The sequence below is a fragment of the Boleophthalmus pectinirostris genome, unplaced genomic scaffold, assembly GCF_026225935.1.
Source record: "Boleophthalmus pectinirostris isolate CB_2022bp ecotype Guang Dong unplaced genomic scaffold, ASM2622593v1 HiC_scaffold_14, whole genome shotgun sequence".
In the NCBI taxonomy this organism is placed as follows: Eukaryota; Metazoa; Chordata; class Actinopteri; order Gobiiformes; family Gobiidae; genus Boleophthalmus; species Boleophthalmus pectinirostris.
In genome coordinates this window covers 20,069,292-20,091,210 of record NW_026571047.1, presented here as the reverse complement: position 1 = coordinate 20,091,210, position 21,919 = coordinate 20,069,292, and the positions used below count along the sequence as shown (strand labels likewise).

Genomic DNA, 21,919 nt, shown 5'->3' with positions numbered 1-21,919 from the left:
TTTTTTAAATCTATATCAGTCTTTTGATCTGCCACAATAATGTAATAATGAATTTAAATGAAAATACCTCAAATTGAAGGCTTTTCTCAGCAATTTTTAGGTGAGATTAAAATGAGATTAATTAGATTAATTAATTACAGATCATAATTAATTAATCTCTAAATTTTTTTAATCGCATGACAGCACTAACAATATTATCATGATATGGCCATACATATTTTTCCACCTGATATAATGCTGTTTTTAAAGAATCATTTATATTTTAACAACAGTATTTCTTTGATAAACCACAACCTACACAAACTTGACATGAAATACACCCATCAGCTTGTTCTATTTTATAAAAAGACAAGCATCCACATTTAATAAAACATCTTTGCCAGTTATTATTGCCAAAATCCTTCAGTACATTGTCAAAGATTTTACTTGTACAGTGTTTCTCGGGCCACTAGAGGTACAGTATATGAGCGTAGCGCGTGAATTGAAACTGATGTAAAATATTATTCTAGTGTTATTTGTGATTTTTTAAAAGCTTGTTTAAAAGAGGCGTTATTCAAAGATCTTAGACTCTAATATTTATTTGAACGTCATACAGCAAATGAGGTTTTGGTGTGGTTTTCAGTTGTATTACTTATGAGATTTGAGTCTGTATTGGGGTGTCATGAAACAGTCCTTTAGAAATTATTCACCATGTTAGTTTCACACTGGTGCACAGGCATCAATTATTAAACACGTAAATATTTCTCTTTCTGAATGTTTTTACTAAATTCATAATGTATGTATTTATATGTATGCATGCGCTGATATGTCCCACATGGACACCACACTGTATGTCATTTGAGCTCAGCCAACCGAGCTCTGAACCATATGACAAAGAAAGATGTACTGATTTATCTCAGTTTTCCATTCAATTATATTTTGTCTCATTAAAAAAGTCCTTTATTATTCATTTTTCTGAACATACAACAATGGACTTAGACTTTTAGAACAAAAAATGGTCAAATTTCTTTCTCCAAAATCTGAACTCTGCTCCAAACCAATTTTACTGACAGAGGTATGACTGTAGTAGATCTCTCAATTAAAAAGTGCCAAGCTGATCATTGTCAGTTAGAAATAAGTAAATCTCAATTCCAATTAAAATGTTAGTAAATTACACTGTAAGTCTCACTGACAATGTATTTACAGTATTCTTTATTTATTCTCCTAATCTTTGTAAAATGTCATATTCTTAGCTCTGGCTCATGTGTCTGCACTAGAATTCTTAATAAAAATCTAAGTAACTGACAAACCTAAAACAACCTAATCCAGGGATCATCAAACTAAGGCCCACGGGCCATCTCAGGCCCTTCATGCCCCTTTGACCGGCCCCCAGCCCCTCTGCCCCCCACCACTTGAACTTGCCCTATGAGACAATCCTCAAAAGTTGTCATGGCCTGTTTTTTTACTTTTGGGCAAATAATAACACATCTGTATCTTGTAATTTGTAGATTTTTTCAATTATAAAATCATATTTAAATGAAGTATTTATATTTGAATAATTATATGACGTATTTACATTTGCTGCTGAATTTTCGTCACCTGACAAACTCTAGATCAAACAGTGACAGTCGAAGCATGCGAGTCCTTTAGTGCAGTTAACAGCAAAATGGCTTGTGTTAAAATACTAAAAGTTGACAGAGAGAACAGAGTTTTCAAAGAACAGTGGACGACCAGTTATTTTTTTGTTCAGTGTAAGGACTGTGGAGTTTGTCTGATACGTAAAGAAAGTGTGTCTGTTTTCAAAGAATATAATCTGCTTCGTCAGGGTCATACGGCCGACCAGACCCAGGCCCACATCACAGTCAGGAGCGATAATGTGACCCCCAGAGAAAAAAGTTTGGTGACCCCTGACCTAATCTGAAAGATGCACTATGTAACTTTTTTGGTGGACCGTCCATCATCTGCCTGTCTCTATGGAAATGTTATTTCTTTGCCTGGAATGTTCTGCAGTGGAGCATTAAACATACTGTCTCTCTGCATTTGTTCAATTACAGGTGTTTTATAGCTGAAAAATACCTTAAAAAACATGAATTCTTGCCATGTGCCGTCTTGCTTCTCCTTAGATCTGACCATTAACTGCTCTCCTTTGTGAGTACCAAGTTTATTTCTGCACTGTGGATAATAATAATCCAGGCAAAACAGTAATATCTCTATGGAAACAAGTAGTTGGCGGACCCTCCACCAGAAAAGTTACATAGTGCACCCCTTTTTTTTTTTATTTATTTACAATTTATACAGTGCCCTTTTTTTTTGTCCACATAAGTCACAGTATACATGCCCTATTTCTCTCCCCCCACACACACACATAAAATCAATATAAATGTAGAAAGTAGATTAAAAAAAAGAAAATTAACTAAATAACTAAATAATAATACAATAAATAACATAATAGCAATGATGATGAAGATACTTAATAATGAAAACCCAGTGTACCCTTAACAACTGTCCATGCAAAACCATACACTTAATCTGTTTTTATTTTCTATATTTCCAGTGTATAACGGACATCCACCGGGCCCTCAACATAAACTCATCTCGCGATCTCCCTGACAACGTCCTCACCTTTGCCCGTCGACACCCCCTCATGGCCAATCAGATCCACCCGATCGGCGCCCGCCCTCTTCTTTTCAAACGAAGTGTCAACTATGTCAAGATCGCGGTACACAAGGAAAGAGCACTAGACGGAAATATATATACAGTCTTGTTTTTGGGCACTGGTGAGTCCAATATGTGTCTGTAATAAAGTTTGATTGACCTCGTATCCACGGAGACAGCAAATCTAAAGTTCAGTGGTGTCTTTCAGATGATGGATGGCTGCATCGCGCTGTAAACATTGACGGGGAAATGCACATCATAGAAGAACTACAGCTGTTTGAGAGACCTCAGCCCATAGAGAGCATGGTCATATCAACTAGACTGGTACGCTGGAATAAAATTATATCATATATTTATTTATGCATACAAATAAGAGAAAAACAAGGAACTTTCTTAAAAATTTAAAGGTCCTATGTTATCTTCATCAAAAATATACCCAGAGTTTGTGTTGTTTCATTCACACGTTTAACACACAAACCCTGCTTATTTAGGCTGATTTCTTCTCTCAAACAGAAAACACTCTGTTCCACCTTGTGAGGTCATGCAGTAATACGGGAAGTGCTTCACTGTAATTGCCAATCTCTGCTGAACAAAAGGTAAAAGGGTAGTGTTAACTTGGTGGAACAGAGGATTTTGAGCTTCAGATAATAGACAGACTAATATAAAGGGTTACTCAAACTTGTGTGAATGAAACAACATCTCCAGGTTTGTTTTTAATGAGTTAACAGCATTTGCCTCAGAGCTTTCATTTTGATTAAAAATAATTGAATTCGGAATAAAAAGTAATTCCGGTTTTGAAAGACCATCTAAACACTTCATTCTTAATGATTATTTGGAATTAAGTGGGTGATTTATTACAAATGTAAAGCCGAATTATTTATTCCATGATCATGTAAATGTTTATTCCACTTAAAAAAATTATTCTGGTCATTCAGCACATGCAAGATGGTGAAAAAAGTTCAGATCATGTTTGTGTCCCCGTACCTCTGTTGTTTGGGGGCAAGACCACTGGATCTGTGCAGCGAAAGTGAGAATGCGCTGTAGACTACAGGTCCAGGCGGGCTTCTCCTGTCCTGCGTGCTCCTGGAGCTCGGCTGGTACAGAAGTGGTGCAAAACATCCAGACAGAGGCGCGAATCCTGTTTGGTTCATTATATCTTCTTAGTGGTCCGTTCTTTGCGCAATTGGTTCTTCCTGGGGAAAAGCTTCTCAGGCCGAGGCACTTAACACCACTCCTCACTCCAGCTCATCTGTGCCCAACCTGAACCGGAGCTGCTCAGGTTCTGTTGGTTCAGGAGTCTGGTTTATTTCAGCTGAAGTGTGTGTTTTCTTCTGGTCGACGTAAATACGTTCATGTCCCTGTTCAATCAGAACCCTTCCCCACCCCCAGACATTGAGCGGAATTAAATAATGCAAACCTTAATTCGGAATTTTCATTTAAACTCCAAGGACAATATTTTAATTTTGAACTATTTAATTCGTAATAATTAATTCAGAATTTAAAAAAACATCATGTAAACGTGGCCATTATAACATTATAAAGCTCATGAGAATCCATTTAGGATAATATTGGACCTTTACAGAACAGAGGTTATTAAAGATGTTTTGTTTGTAGGATGGTTGGTTTTCTAATGTTGTACTAAAACCCCCAGATTTTCTGAAATTTCAATAATGCATCAAAACTATTTATTCATTACAAATTAAAGAGTTGGTCGTGCTTCATTAAGGCTATAAATAGTGTAGTTATTAAAAAGTGTCACCAACAGACTTCACAAGATGTTCTAATGGGAAAAAGCAGAGCAATAGAAATAGTCTGATTTGTATGAAGTGCATATTATTAAAGGAAAGGTGCACTGTGCTCGCCTACCTACTTTGTCTCCGTGGAGATGTTAATGCTTTCGTTTAAATTGTCCACAGTATGGTATTAAACTAATCTGTCTTGCATTTATTCAACTACAGGTGTTATTTATTTCTCAAAAACATCTTAAAAATATCAGTTCTTACTGTGAGTGGGGCCTCTTCACAAATCCTAACCTGTAATTTGGCTTGCAAGTCTCCATTAGTTTGTTGGCATACTGAGGAACAATCTAGGCACCTCTCCATGGACAGCAGATCTTGAGCAGTCAACTTCCACAGTGCACCTTCCCAAATGCACATATATATACGATTGTGAAAATGTTGTGTATATAAAATATCCTTCATACTCTTCTTCTTCTCTGTTTTCTGCAGAGGAGTATCTATGTGGGCTCGTTCTCTGGCGTGGTGCAGATCCCGATGTCTTGGTGTAGGAGGTACTCTTCTTGTTACGACTGTGTTTTTGCCAGAGACCCATTCTGTGCCTGGGACGGGAGGCTCTGTGTGGAGATACAAACACGCGCTCAAAGGTAACAGCTAAGACTGGACTAGTTATAATGCAAATGTATGTAATTATTGTCCTGTCACTGACCAGTACACATACACACATAGCACTTTACACACTTTTATATATCTGTTGTGTAACTTTTCTGGTGGAGGGCCTGCTACCTGCTTTTCCCTATGGAGATGTTATTGCTTTGTCTTGAATATTTCACAGTATGATTGTAAACCTCTCTATCATCATGGAGACCAAATCAAGCTGAGGTACAGGTCAGATTTGTGGAGACGCGACCTCATTCACAGTCAGAATGCCACTTTTTCTAGGTATTTTTGAGATATAAACCCATAAACCACCTGCAATTGAATAAATGCAAGATAGATCTGTTTAATGTCATTTTGTGGAACATTTGAAAAAGAGCAGTGACATATCCATAGAAACAAGACAATGACAACCCTGCTTACAGTAAAAATGCAAAAAATAAATACTACTACTGCTACTACTACTACTACTACTACTACTACTACTAATACTAATAACAATAATAATAATTATAACAAGCGCAATCAGAGATAGTAACCTGGTCCATGAGGCATCGGTGGGGTCAGTTCATCAGCACAGAGGCAGCTTATGAGGAGCCCAGTCCATATTACATGATCATTATATCCACAATTCAATGTGTGTATCTGTACAGGCCCATGAACATTTGTGTGATTCTGGTCACACATGTCTCTGTTTACTAGTGTGTAACCAAAATGTCATTTTTCATGAGTTCTGTATGTGTTAGTTGTGTGACTGTAGATCAGTCTGTTGTGTATCACCAGAAAAACAAGAAATGGAAATTATTTCCATTCCAATTAGAATTTTAAGGGCATACACTGAAAGAGAAAGGAACTATTATAATTAGTGATTATCTCAAATTAATATTTTACTATACAAATGCACAGAATTATAAATAGATAATAATTTTTTTCTGAGATTTTGAGAGAACTCCTGTTGCTCGTGCTCGATCCTTCGCAGAGTTATGACCAAAAACGCATATTTGACCTTGGTTACCTTGACCTTCAAGTGACTTTGACTGGTTTCAACCTGTAACATCCAGTGTGCCCCGGTTATGTGTGTGCCAACTTGTGTGATGATTGGGTGAATATTTCAGAAATTGCCAAAATTGCCTATCCTTTATAATGGCGTGACCATTCAATTGACCCGTGTGACCTCAAATGACCTCGGATCGTCACCAAATTTATTTTGCGGCTTGACCCATGTACCAAATTTGGTGACAGTCGGTCCATAAATGGTGGAATTATCACAGGTGGACAGACACACAGGGTGAATACCTGGTCCACCCTTCGGGGACCAAGTAATAATAATAATGATATAAATGTTAATGTAATATGTAATGTAAGACTGTGGAACCCTCCCAGCAAGGTAATAGCATCATGGAGATAAGCAAGTAGCAGTGTACTGTAAGACTGAAATAATACTAATACTAGCAGAAAATATCTATTCAGGGTTACGGGTCAATAGCAAATAATAAAAAATTTGTAACACACTTGCATCATTCTTATGGTTTGTTTTCTAATATTACACATCTCTAGTAAAGCCATCTTAATTACATCAGAAGGAATAAAAATAAAATCTGAGGCAGATGGTGGGACAGTGGTAAATACTGTGATAAACAGCGGAGCCAGACTCATTCTGTCTGTGCACTTGAGCTGCAAATATTTTGGCAGAAAATACACATTTATTTAGTGAGATACTATATAAAGATGCATTGTTATTTTAGGGATCACAGCTTGCTCTTTTAAAACTACATATAATTTTAAGACCTAACTGTTCATTTCAGTACATTCCTTTGCATTTGAAATAGCAAATTATCTTTCATAATAATAATCATAACAACAACACAATACAAATGAACAGTTAAAAGGCAGCATAAAATCTTATGCTGTTTTCTAATCTATGTTGTTTCCTCATCACAAACAGACCTGGGGTTGTGGTTTGTTTCATTCACACATGATTAACACAAACCCAGAATATTTCATTCATCTGAGTTCTTTTCTCAGGTAGAAAATCCTCCACCTTATGATGTCATGTAGACTTGGGCGGTAATACAATATTAAAGTATCCTGTGGTATCAAACAGTAGCAACGGTATCAGTTTCATTACCGTCATTTAAAAAATCTGCAGCGCATAAAGACCTAATATAATATTAGAATTTATTGATACCTAAATTTGTTTGCTCAGCACAAATGAATGTGTGGTTGTATTTTTGCAATTTAATGCAATTTAATTACGATTTAAAACTAATAGTGTCTATAATGTTTCCTTTAACTGTGTGGGGAGATGACGTTCGATTAGTTTTGTTCCATCGCCACATGATGCTCAAAAGGAGACCAAAACAAGACGGCAAGTCTGTCCTCATATGAGTTGGTCCCAAAAAAAAATACTAGTACTTATGCAATTTGTCAGCATTTTGGGTTCAGGTGCACATTTTACAGATACAAAACTTAAAACCACATGGCTCATTTGTATAAACTATAAACTAGTGCTGATAAAAACAGCTCACTCCTTGTGCTTGTCCTTCTGTCGAACTAAAGGACACAACTCAGTGGAATATGAGTGTTTTCTCTGTGACAGAGGATGTGCTGCTGATGGTGACTCTGTTCTGTGCATGTATCGTGTTGGAGGTGGTTCATGTGAAACTTTTCAGAGATTGTAAGTCTGCAGGTCACACACATAGACCATTTAGTTGTTTGGCTTCATCCCTTACCAAACTCGTACTAAAACATTTTGGTAATACAGTACCGTATTCCCCGGTAAAATCCTGAGAAGGTTTAACAGTATCAAAATTTGGATACTGCTCAACCCTAATGTCATGTGGTATTACAGGTAGGGCTCCACTGTGTTTTAAACTCCATACACCTTCACTAGAATATTGTGGATTGTTTCAGCCCTGGAATTGCCAATCTCTACTGAACTAAAAGTAAAAGGAGCTGTTAACTTGAAAACTAGCTTTATGATATCACAAAGTGGGACAGAATATTTTGAGCTTTGGAGACATATACGGATTAATAAAGGGTTATTCAAAGATTTGTGAGAAACAACAAAAGCCCGGCTAAAAGCTCACAAGAAGAAGAACTCAGTCTAAACATGCAGGGTTTGTGTGTTAAACATGTGTGAATGAAACAAAACATAATTCCAGGTATGTTTTTGATGAGGAAACAACATTACAACATAGATCAGAAAATAGTGTAACATGGGGTCTTGAATATAGAAGATGTGACATAATGCAGCCTATTTGATTTGGGTCATATATATATCTTGAGTGCAGTACTTCTTACACTCTCTGCTTTTATTAGACTGGTACTAAAACTGTTCAACTCTAACTCTCACGAGAAACCACCGTGACCTTTTTAATTTTTATATAATCATCACTAAAACAGAGATTTATGAGTCTGACCCGGTGTATATTTTTACATTACAAGACCTTTTACTCCCCGATTAATATTTCTTTCTCGTTCATCGTTACTGAAACCTAGTTAAATATTTATACATCTTGTGCCCCCTTCCAACTGAATATCTAAAGGTCTGTGTTAAAGCTTAGGGGTAAAATGAAAAGTGAATTTGAAATCACACATTTTTGCATTTATGAATCTCTGTTTAGTGAGGGAACTGAGGAAGAGCAGGTGAAAATTTAAGGATTAAAATGGCAAAGAGACAATCCTCTATTTATATGAACAGATTTTTCAAAAGTAGACAGATCAGCGTGAAGTGTCTAATATTATGTTTTATGATTAGTGATTCTACTACTTGTTAGGGCTGCACAATTTTGAAGAAAAAAATATTATAGTTTTTTGAGAAGTATTGCGAATGTGATTAGTTTAACAAATAAAATATGTTTAAAAAATTAGGATTCAGTTAAGAGTGCTCATTGTAAACATTAATTTTAACGTGTAATTTTTGTGGTGGAGGGTTTTCTACTTGCTTGTCCCCATTGAGATGCTATTGCTCTGCCTTGAAAATTTCCATAGTATGGCATTAAACTTATATCTTACATTTAATACAGTTACAGGTGTTTTTTATTTTACGAAAAACATGTACAACACTGTAAGCACAGTAACATCTCCACAGATCTGACCAAGACAGTTACAGAAGAGTATTATAAAAGTATTATAAAAGACGTGCAACATCCTGCTTCCCTCTGGTCTGAAGCTTTTAGTCCCAAGATCTAGAACAAATATTTTTAAAAGCAGCTTCGTTCCAGCTGCTGTCATACGTATGAATAAATTATAATGTATATATCTATCAATTTTAGTATGTTTGACTTTGAAAAATCATGTGTTTTTATATATTTCATATTTATTGTGATCTTAGCTAGGGGTGTGCAAAAATATTGAAATATCAATGTATTGTATCATTTAATGTGATGATACAGTATCGATATCGTGGGCTGTTTTATCGATATATCTTATTTTACAAAATTATTTTGTTTCAGAGCTATAGTTTTGTTGCTTCTTCAGAGGAAGGAAACTCGTTTATGCGGCACATTTGACATTTTCACTGTTTTGACGATTAAAATGTTTGTGTTTCATTTGAACTTTGCACAAGAAGTGGTTTAACAAAGACTTTTAATATCACAGCCATGATTTATACTTTATTTTTATTGAACCGTATTGAATCGATTTGAAATATATCATATTGAATCGAAAGTCCACTGCTTCGAGATATGTATCGTATCGGCAGCTTCTTAACGATTTTTCTTAAAATCGTGGACCATCACAATATATCAGATTACAAGTGTCTTTGCTTAAATGAAGAGTTATGGTGCAGCAACAGCTAAAAAAGACAGAGGGAACTACACAGACCATGATCCTTTGCTCCATTTCAGTGCAGACTACAAGAAGAAATAACAGTTCTAAGCACTTTTAAGTCTTAGTTCTTTGAATTAATTTAAATCTTGTCACGGCATTTTAAGAGGAAAAAGTAACATAATGACAAACAACAGAGATTTGGATATTGTTACATTCCTAGTCATGAGCCTCCCCACCATATCATGAGCTTTCCCACAATATCACAATAAATACTGTACTGTACTGTACTGTGAGATTCATATCGTGATGATATCGTATCATGAGACTTGAATATTGTTACACCACTATTAATTACATTTTATACTCATTTTGGACTTGTTTGAGTAATCTCTTACTTAGTTAAAACTAAACTGTGGCAATAATGTAGTCCTATTTAAAACTGGTTTAGACCTGGAATAGTCCTGTTATAGACCTGGTTTAGATCTGGTGCTACTCAACTTTATTTTTCTTTTGCGTTACTTTGTTGGAGCTGCTGTATTATTGTAAAAGCATCAATTTAATGTCTAACACTACAAAGCATGTTTTAGCAATGTGTCCAGATGTATGCAGAAACTTTTATTTTATCTTCTTTTGTACATTAACTTCAGGTTATTTTTAAAGACAGTACATTAGGAGACACTTGTTGACATTTTTCCATTGTTAGCAGAAGAAGTTAATGTGTCCAGATTTTTTTAAATATAGTTATCTTGAAGTTTTGTTACCAAACCAATCTACTCCCAAACTTCCTACTCCTTTTTCCACTCCCTCTGCTAGAGCAACTTGGAGCCATCTTAATCTTGATTATAGCAGCAGATACAAGAGCCATCTCCCATGGACCTGTACTGCATTAGTGTAATAGAAGACTATGCAATTTATGTCTGTGCACTTTTTATTATGATAATGTTCTTTTAAAGACAGGAGGACTCTGAGTGCTCTCATCTGTATGCACAAACGCACACAGAAATGCCTTCGTTTAATAGGGGCTGTAAAAAGAAAATGTGTTATGCGCGTTTTCTAAGAGATTAATCGAAAAAAGAAATTTGATGAGGATAGTCTGACAAGATTAAAGGTGCACTGTGTAACTTTTCTAGTGGGGGAGTCCGCTACATGCTTGTGTCTATAGAGATGTTATTGCTTTGCCCGTAATGTTCCAACATAAGGCATTAAACTGCATTCATGTTTGTCTGTTTTTTCTGTTTGTCTGTTTTTATTGCTCAAAAATATCTCAAAATGCTTACTGTGAGTGGGGTCCCCGCTCCATAGATGTGATCTATAATTTAGCCTGGTGGCACTGGCAACATCTGCTTGTCTCCCTGGAAATAGCCAAGTTTAATGTTGTGTTGTGGAACATTCCGGGTAATAATATCTCCATAAGGAAAAACAAAAAATCTGTATTTTAAATTTAAGAAGATATAACACACTATTTGAATCCTAGGAGTTAGAATTTTTGCCAATGGTAATAAATTGCTTATGAATTTTAATATGATATTTTGGCTGAGAAAAAGCTGACCATAGGCTCTTATTTAATATATAAGGAAGTTTTGCCAGTAATGTCACTTAACAAAATTTGAATTGCCCTTTTGCAGGTCAAACTTAACGCAGGATGTTCTCAGAGGAGTAAGAGGCTGTAAGGACAACTCCGGGAAAGGTATGTACTACAAAATAATGCAATTACTGTTATTACAAGGCTTACTTGTCAACTATAAAAAAAATAAAGGTCCTATATTACACAAAATTGACTCTTGTGAGCTTTAAGACGATGTAAGAATATTGTTACTTCACTAAAAACAAACCTGGAATTGTGTTTTGTTTCATTCACACATGTTTGAGTAACTCTTTATTATTAGTCCGTGTACATCTCTAAAGCTCAAAATGCTTTATTCCACCTTGTCATGTCATGAAGCTTTTTTTTTTCATGTTAACAGTTTAGCATTTACCTTTTGTTCAGCGGAGACTGACAATTCCAGGGCTGAAAGACTCTAGTAAAGGTGTATGGCGTTTAAAAACACAGTGAAGCATTTCCTGTATTACCACATGACATGGTAACTATGCAGTATAATTATACAGGATTTGTGTGAATGAAACAAAACAACTCTAGGTTTGTTTTTGATGAAGAAATAACAATATAACATAGATCAGAAAATAGCTCAATATGGGCCCTTTAATCGTAGTTGTATTTTGATAATCACATATACTATCTGGACTATATAGACTCATACGAAAAGATGTGTTTACAACTAAGACACTAGGATAAAGCATAAATAATTTATTTTCTTCATCAAGAATCCACTTTTTGTAAATATTCTGTTTAAAAGCTCCCAGTCACCATGTTTCAACCTTAATAATGTTTTAAAAATATGATAATTGTTTGACTGTGATTAATTGTTGAAAAAATTAATCACTGTCCAGTCGACTACTAAAATAAGCTTTAGCTGCAGCTGGAATTATTACTCCTTTGCTACTGCTAATACAACTACCAGTACTACATTACTTACTAACAGTGTTGGGAGTAATGCATTATAAAAGCAATGAGTTACTGTAATGCGTTGCTTTTTGTTGTAACACAGTAATGTAAGGCAATAAAGGGGAAAAAAGTAGTAATATTTTACTTGGTACAAATGTAAGTAATGCGCATTACAACTCTTTTTTAACCTGGATTGAAGTGGTGGGTTTTTCTTTTTTTTTCATACAAATTCACTAAAATCACTGCGATATCAGCAGTGGTGAAACGCCATCGTTTGCGCCTCGTGGTTCAGTCCTCAGTTCAGTCCTGGTTTAATACTGGTTCAGTCCATATATGGCGTTATTGTTATGTGACGATCAGTGACGGTTATTTTGGTGAGAGTATATTGTAATGTAACTAATGACTTTGAAATGACAGTAACAAGTCATAAATAACACATTACAGTTTTGAAGTAACTTGCCCAACAGTGCTTATTAACATTACTACCAATCCTACTGTTGACCAATACTATGACCACTACCATTATTTCTGCCACAACCATTTGCCTCATACTTGCACACAGATTACATGATGACAAAACTGGCCACTCTGCCTAGCCCACCTCTGAAACTTCCACATTAATAGCCATTAAGGGATTTGATTCAGACGCTGTACCTCCCCCCTCCCCGCTCCCACTCCTCCCCCCCCTCCCCCTCTCTCTCAGTGTGCTCTTCTAATCAGCTCTTCTTGCTGCTGGGGTCAGGCGGTCAGGTGCACTGCAGTCATTGCTTCTTCCTGTGGCTCATAGAAAGTGATGCTGTGTATTTTCTCGACTTGTAAAATGTTCTTATTTAGGTTGGGTTAGCTTATTTGCCATTTATAGTTAAAAAACACATAGGAAAAACATGTGCAAAAAGCGCAAAGTTCACCATGAGACATTAAAAACACAAGTGAAATAAACAGACTGTGAAATAAACAAGCTACAAAGATGAAGTAGCCAAAATACATCAAAGTTTAAAGAGGGGGCATTATGCAAAATCTGCTTTTTGGAGATTTTTTACCAGTGTTTTAACGATGTTCCCTCATCAAAACCATGTGTGAAGTGGTTTTATATTTCATTCATACATGCTTGAGTAATTTTGCAATTTCTCTCGGGCCCTATTCCATTGAACCCTCTTTACGTTTAGCTGTAAGATTCGGTCCAATGCTCCACAAATCTACGATATTCATGCTCACCACACGGCAATTCATAAATAAATCCATAAATATACAAAGGCAGGATACAAAACAATACACTACAACTTCACAAATGTGATACGATGTGCAGTAATTTTATGAGTGGAAGGCTGATTGTGTTGTGATGCTGCTTTGAAGTGGGAGACACATCTAGTTACATCTAATCCTGTTACACGTAGCAATTAAAAAGTAATAGATGTTTAAATCAGAAAGTGATTTTTGTAGTTTGCATCACAAAGTTAAATTCGTTTAACTTTTAGATCCGCAATACAAATTTGCATTATAATTTTTGAACTGCAGTTGTTTGTTTGTTGCTGTAATTTTAAACCTTTTCACTTGTAACCCCCATAATCACATGCACTGACATTTCTGACTCCAAACACAAAATGTAGTCTCCAAAAACAGGACATAGACCTAGATACATTAATTTGGGTTAAGCTCTCAGCCATCTCCGTAAATAGAGGTCATCCAGGCATAAAACGGCTACAGCGGACATGTAGAAATATACAGACAGATGCCTATTAACTCCCTTCACAGCATAGTCATTTTACATAGACCTTCACCCCAATTTTAGCCAGTTTTACCATTGTTTAAAGCATTGTTTAACTTCTTTGGTGGAGCGTCCATCAAAGGAGACGTTTTTACTTTGTCTGGAATATTTCACAGTGTGGTATTAAACCTTTCTACTTTCACAGAGACCAAAACAGACCAAGTTTGAGGTCAGATCTATGGAGAGGTGACTTCGTCACATTCAGCATACCTATTTTTTTATGTATTTTTGAGCTGTATTGCTGAGCTGTTTAATGCCATACTGTAGAATATTCCAGGCAGAGCAATGACATCTATAGAAATAAGCAGATGATGAACCCCCAACTAAAAAGTTACATAGTGCATCTTTAATTTACAAGGATAGTTTTGACTGATGCACAGATAATATGGACATTAATTTTACTAAAGTCAATTGGATTTGTCAAGTTAAGCTTCTTCCAAACTTACACCAATAAAAAAATAAATAAATAAATACTGCTTTTTGTAGAGATAGACAGTAAAGTCTATGTATTAGTCAAAACACAATAAAAAAATCCAATCAAAATTAAAAATTAAGCATAATAGGAAACTGATTTTAACGTAGCCTATAGTACCAAGCTCCAAAAGCACCGGAACTTTATAAAGGTCTGTGCTAGTACAAATATTCAGTAGTATAAATATATGTGATGTTTTTGATGAAATCCACACACCTTTACTGCCTTATCTACAGCCTTCTCTATATATTGTCCAGACGCTTTGAGACGAGTAAAAGAAAATGGAAAAGCCAAAGTTGCTCTGTCTGCACACAGGGATTGCGAGGATTTGGCAAAATACACATTTCTCCAGTCAGTACATATGAGGATTAAGTGTCATTATAGGGATCAGAGATGTTTTCCAAAATCTCACCATAGTTAAAGGCCCAGACGGAACTAAAGTGCTGAAAATATGGACCATTATCGGCTAATCTTTCTTCTATTCAGTCTTGCCCAAAATCCTCGCCAATTTTACGATAATTATTATTCGTACTTAAAGGTGCTGTACCTGATTTTTATTATTAAAAATGTGAAAAACACAACAGTTAATTTTAAACAATATGCAGTGAGTGGTCTTAAGTTATTCCTCACTGACCTTATGCAGTAAGGAGCCTGATTCATCATCTGATTTCACTTTGTAGAAACCATCTGACCTCGCAGCGTTAGGATTCGTTCGCTCGACGGGAGGCGGGTACTTTTTTATGTAACCAATCACTGCTGTTTGGTCATGACGTAATGTAATACGCTGCTAACAGGGCTAACTGGTAGATTAAGCTTTTCCCAAATCCTGAAGGAAGAAGGACAATAACGTCTTTCCCCTTGATAAAATTCACCAAACATTCTCTTTGTTCCGGCTCTTCGCTGATTGGCTGGTGCCCGAACTCACACTTCTGGGGTTCTTGCAAACCGTCTAGTGTATTATGATTCTCTGGAGAGAAATGAAATTGCACTAGGTGGCACTAGCCTGCATCCTAATTATTCACTATGATGAATTTATAAGAGCTTTTCACAATTGTCAGCAGCCAAAGCAGAGTTTGCTGTGACTGGAAAACTAACAGCAACTAGCATGCTAATGTGCACTTCCTGATTGTAGGACAGTAGAACACTTTATAATTAGTTGCAGACAGCATGCAACAGACTTTTTTTTTTTACTTCAAGAGCTGCTTATACTATATATCTGTACTGGACTAAGACAAATCTTCATTAAATATTTTGCATAAATGTACTTTCTGGTTGCTGCACTTTATTACTTTTAAAGGTGCACTGCGCAACATTTCTGGTGGAGGGTCTGCTACCTACTTGTCTCCATGGAGATGTTATGGAGACAAGCAGGTGGTGGACCAAAGAAATGTTAAATCATATCTTATTTTAAGTGATCTATCTATTTATCTATCCATCTATCCACTGTCTATCCATCCATTACACAAACATTTAGACTAATGTAATGTCCTTTTTTTTTGTTTACAGTGGTCCATAGACGTCGTTCAGTCTTATCTGGTGATGATGTCCTCCTCCAGTGTGAGTTACGCTCCAACTTGGCGTCTCCGCGCTGGACCTTCAACGGAAAAGAGCTCCAGGGCTACGGGCTAAACTCTGGGTACCGCATTGGCACAGATGGCCTCCTCATTATTGGCGCCCGGTCAAGACAGAGTGGCTCTTACCGCTGTTTTGCTGTTGAAAATGCAGTTTCTGTTTTGGTTTATTTATACACTGTGAGAGTACATACAGATTCAAGTTTACCTACAGAGCCTACGTCCACGCCTGAGCCTACAAGCGCCAGCCCTACTGATTCAACCACTCCCACTGCTACAGAGCAACCTCTCCCCTCACCTCCCGCCCCATCTGTGCCAGAATACCAAAGTTATAGACACATGGAAGTTGTTTACATATCTTTAGTTGCAGTTTTAGGAGGATTATGCTTGGTATTGACTGTAGTACTTCTCTACGTCAGCTTTTGTACCAGACAAGGTTCACGAGATCGGAAGTTCTCCCACCAAGGCCTTCAAGTCTTGGGCGAACCAGATCGAAGACTCAGCTCCCATCTGGAACTTCGTACAATTTCAAACCACTGGAACGGACATCGGGGGCGCTGTTCCATTTCAATGCCGACATTTGATGAAATGGGGGATAGCTTCATGCAGATTATGCCAGATTGTCATTTATCGCCGACTAGAACACCGCCGCCAGCCCCTCCTCTGCCCATGCCTCCTCCGCTCCGCTGCCCGATATGGACTACGTACGCCAATGGGTTATCTGCGACTCTACCAAGCGTATTAAGAAAAATGAATGGAAATAGCTATGTGCTTTTACGGCAGGCAGATCCAGAGGGCATGTCACCATTGTATCATTCTTTCACGGAGGAGCTGAACAGGATTTTGGAGCAGAGGAAACACTCAACACTAGACCTGCAGCCAGACGAGAGCTCAATCTAAAAATACATATATTTGTAAAAATACTTTACTTCAACCTTACTCCACACTGGTCATCCAAAACAGTGGATTAAACTTGTAAAGCTGCTTTTTAAGTATGTGAACCAATGAACTAACTTACTAACTTTCTACTATTGACAATTTTACTACCTGGTTTAAGAAGTTTCTGAAGATGTTGGAGGTGGATGCTACCTCAGCAAAGAACCTTGAAGAGTTTGAACGGCACATAGTGAAAAGACTGTAATAATTATGTATTTTTGAGACTTTTATCAAGGATTTTATCGTACAGTTTGCACCAAGCAGGCATAGCATTATACCCATTGATCAAGAGAATAAAGGATTAAATGGCACATGTAAGAAAAGGGAAAATATGCTGTGTTAGGGCCTTAGAAGTGCTTTTATTTGAAGCTTTAAAAAATTGCTCATCATAAATATTTTAGCAAGTTTGATGCAAAATTGTGATGGGAAGACAATTGGGTCAGAGTATTTCTAGGCTTCTATAATTTAAATCTATCTTGCCTTTATTCAATTTGAGGTATTTTATTGCAAAAGAAGCATTGTGATTGTGAGCGCATCTCCACAGATCTGACCTGTAACTTGGCCTGGTGACATCGCCTGCTTGTCTCCATGGAAATTTCATGCTGTGCTGTGGTATTTTGTAGAGAAGGGAATAACTCATCTCCATGGAGACAAGCACATGCCAGACCCTCCACCACAAATGTTACATAATACACCTCAAGGAAAGAAAAGTGTTAACTGGTATTGGGATTGGTAAATATCAAAACAAGCTTGTAGATAAAGTCTGTGGTGATAGTATGTATTTAAATATGTACTTAAATACCTATTTTTTATGTTTTAAGTTACAACGCAGTCCCATTCTCAGAGCAAATAAATAACAACACTGACCTAATGCTAAAATACATGGCCTTTTATTGAATTTATTCTCAAGATACAAATTCGTTTTTTGGTCTGTCTAGATAATGATTCAGTTCGGGAGCAAAAAGAACAAAAATGAGCAGATATTATACTGCGTATAATTGCGTCCTATATTAACTTCATTTATTTAAGTCCTGTGGTCTTAATGTTATGCCTGGCTGGTGAATTCAGTATCTTTTTACATTAGCTGTAAAAGCAGATCTCCATTGGCTTGCACTTAAATAGACTCTGCTTAGTCGTTTAAGAAGTGTTTTCTATGTGTTGTTTAATATTAATTAATATTTATTATATAAATATTAATATTGTCCCATGATGCAATGTGACATCTCTCCAGCTTTTTGAGGCTAGAAAGCAAGCATTTATATTTCTCTAATGAAGCATAATTAGATTGATTTGAACACTGTTGGTAAGTGCCAGTAAGACAAGTCATTCATGTCTCTGTATAATTAAACTCGTCACTACTCCCATTAATCATTCTTATGTAAATAGCAATAAAAACATCACAGCTGTAGCAGTGTTGTGCCAATGACAAAAACGGTAGCAACAATTATAGAGATTTACTCCAAGCCTGTGTCTGTGTGAAAGTGGCTGTATTAAAGGCATCACCTGTGTAGCTTAATAGACCTGAGAGGAGCTATATGGTGCGATTGATTGATTTCACTGAAGACTGCACACTGGGACCTGAAGAGCAGAAGTAAACCACAGAACCAACAAAAGCAGGGTTAGACAGTGGAAGAAAGGTCTTTTGTGTGGGCTAGATTGGTTAAGGTCCTACATTTTAATGCTAATGTTACTAAGTCCATGTGTTTTTTCAGTCGTCAAAACCCTGTTAATACAAGTTTTCAGAGGTGGAAGTAAATAAAACCAAATACATAAGTGACACGTCATTTTACTCAAGTAATTCATGATAAGTTTTTAATAATGTATATTTTTAAAGAAATATAATGAGACACAATTAAAGCCATCGTATGTAACTTTGGTTAGGGTTGCCAAATAGTCTAAAATAAAAGGCAAGGCAAGTTTATTTGTATAACATATAATTCTTACGCAAAGTAATTTAAGGTGCTTTACAGAATAAGAAATATATTAAAATCATTATACAAACAAATCAAAATATAAATAATTATCATAAAATTAAGCAGAGAGAGAGAGGAAAATAATAAAAGCATAGTTTTTTGTTTTTTTAATGTGGCCATACTCAGAGTGGGCTTGCATCTCCACACACCTTATTTGGTCATGAGAAGGGCCTCCTTCTACTGGATTCTACTGAAATGTTGTTCCTTTGGCTATGATCTTCTAGCCTGATTCATCTGACCTCGCAGCATTAGAATTTGTTCGCTCGACGGTAGGCGGGTAGTTTTTTTATTTAACCAATCGCGGCTATTTGGTCGTGACATATGTAATGCACCACTAATGGTATATTAAGCTTTTCTCAAATCCCATAGGAAGAAGGGCAATAACGTCTTTCCCCTTGATAAAATTCACCAAATATTCTCTTTGTTCTGACTTTAAATCCTCGATCTCGGGAAATCGTTGCCAACACAGAATGTATGGCTCTTCGCTGATTGGCTGGTGCCCAAACTCACACTTCCAGGGTTTTTGCAAACCGTCTAGTGTATTTTGATTCCTGACCTAGTCGCTGGAGAGAAATGAAATTGAGCGGAAGCACTAGGTGGCGCCAGCCTGGCTAGTAATCTTCCTCAGTATGGCATAAAGAATGGAGAATGTTCCACAGGATTTTTTTAACTTCATGGAATTATGCAGGTGACATGCCACCTCCAGAAAGTTACATATTGCACATTTAAAGAGAGTTACTTTACTGACAAAGTAAAACAGAAAATATATGCCCATTATAACAATATGGCCATCCACTCAGTAGTATTTACTGTATTTGTTAAACCACCACCTGCACTGTTTATAAAATCTACTTACTTTAACAATCACAGTATACCAAAAGAGCCCATGAGATCAGTAGTTTATCACCAAATAAAGTATCATGAAGATCAATATAATAATTCACATTGTTGTACTAGAAGGTGTAATAGGCTAATAATGAATATAGTGACAGTTCATAAGACATACATTATTTGTACTACTGTGATGGAAAATATACTTTAGCATATGAACAAAACTTTTACTTGATTTTTTTGAGTAGGTTTATCTCTTCCATCTCTTACATCACACAGGAACCTCTGCTTGTATTTTTAGCCTTTTCACTTGTGTTGAATAATGAGCCTCTTCAAATAACAAACCTACATACAGTTACCAATTATAGACCAGCCCAGTGATGCTAAAATTGCTTACCCCATAATAGAGCGTATAGCCTATTCCGAGCAAGGTGACCATCTGAGTGAGTAAATATATTATAAATCAGTAGTGACCGAAATTAATCTGTAAGTATTTTGTAAACGTGTCACGACAGCGGTAAATACAGATCAGGGAAAGTGCAGAGTCAGCGCTTGTGACTTGGGAGAGTCAGGGGTTTCATCTTTCACGCCGCCCTGACACTAAAGCTAGCATTTGGCCGTCCTCCATGTTGTTTTTGTGGTCCGTTGGGCTTTTAGCAGTGTCATCCTCCCAGGTGTAATTTGACAAAAACATCGGAGTTGGACAAATGACACGAAACTATGGAACAGGGCTACAGGTGGTAGAGTTGATCCAGTAATGATGAAGCATGAACCTCTTTTTGAATCTTGGTTTAGTTTGGGTTTTAGCTGCGTTCACACTTTTTGGTCAAGGTGCGTTGTGAAAGTTTCTGGTGGGGGATCGCCATCTGCTTGTCTCCATGGAGATGTTGTTTCTTTGCCTGGGATGTTCCAAACAAATTTATCTTGCATTTGTTCAGTTCACTTACGATGAGCAGGCCTGCCTCTCCATAGTCTTGACCTGTGCCTTGGTCTGGTGATGTCACAAGACAAGTTTAATCTTCTAGGCAAAAGCCGTGGAGACAAACAGGTTGCGGACCTTTTCCCAGAAAAAAGTTACACAATGCACCATTTATTCTTTGTTAGTTAAAGGGAGAGTCCGCAATTTTGGACATCATTTCCTCGTGAGCCAGAGTGTTGGAGACGTGTGGAGACACTTTTTTAAATATTCCATCTAGTCCTTATATTTGCAGAGGTCGCTGGTGCTAGGCTAGTGCATGTCAATGGCCATAGTTAGCCTACCACTAAAAACAGTCTTACCCACTCCACAAAACACTCGAAGCAAATATTATTACACCAGACTGTCGATGTAAATGTCTGTGTTGATAAAATAATTTTAGAAGTAAAACCAACCTTGCATTTGAAGGATTTATGTCTGAGCAGCAGCAATGAGTTGTACTTCCTGATAGAAACCTTGGCAGCGGCGGACTGATATATGAGAAAATAGTCCCTCAACATGCAACGATTCATGCGATGCAAGGTTAGTTTTATTTCAAACATTATTCTATCAACACAGACATTCACATGGACAGTCTGGTGTAATAATAGATTTGTTTTGGGTGTTTTGTGGAGTGGGTTAGACTGTTTTTAGTGATAGGCTAACTATGGCCATTGACATGCACTAGCCTAGCACCAGCGACCTCTGCAAATACAAGGACTGGAAGGAATATTTTACAAAGTGTCTCCACACCTCTCCAACACTCTGGCTCACGAGGAAATGAGCTCCTATGTCCAAAATTCGGGACTGTCCTTTTAAAGATATAGTATATACGTTTCTGGAGGCGGCATGTCACCTGCATGAATCCATAAAAAATAGAATGTTAAAACCACGAGACCATGAGATAGATGCTCTTATTGCAGTATTTTTGGCTAAAAAGTTACATACTATGGCTTTAAGTGTTTCACAAACTGTGGTATGAAGGTTTTGTTTGATCTAGAAATTACGAATATAGTTAAACTCTGATTTCCTATTGGTTGGGTCGTGCCATAGTTTACTGGCATAATTATTTTGTACTCTTGGCCTGGTTTAGATCTGATTCAGTCCTCTTTA

General features: G+C 36.7%; 1 protein-coding gene across 3 annotated transcripts in view; it reads left to right on the top strand.

Moving 5' to 3' along the window:
* Positions 1 to 18,510, top strand: part of sema4gb (sema domain, immunoglobulin domain (Ig), transmembrane domain (TM) and short cytoplasmic domain, (semaphorin) 4Gb) — a 118,113-nt gene extending 99,603 nt beyond the window's left edge. For all 3 annotated transcript variants that reach the window (XM_055150276.1, XM_020918213.2, XM_055150275.1), the window contains 5 exons: positions 2,534 to 2,756; positions 2,843 to 2,958; positions 4,863 to 5,017; positions 11,426 to 11,487; positions 16,047 to 18,510. In XM_055150276.1, the coding sequence (XP_055006251.1) occupies positions 2,534 to 2,756; positions 2,843 to 2,958; positions 4,863 to 5,017; positions 11,426 to 11,487; positions 16,047 to 17,011 (1,521 nt within the window). In that variant the 3' untranslated portion in view covers positions 17,012 to 18,510. The remainder of the gene's footprint in view (positions 1 to 2,533; positions 2,757 to 2,842; positions 2,959 to 4,862; positions 5,018 to 11,425; positions 11,488 to 16,046) is intronic.
* Positions 18,511 to 21,919: the final 3,409 nt, after the last annotated feature.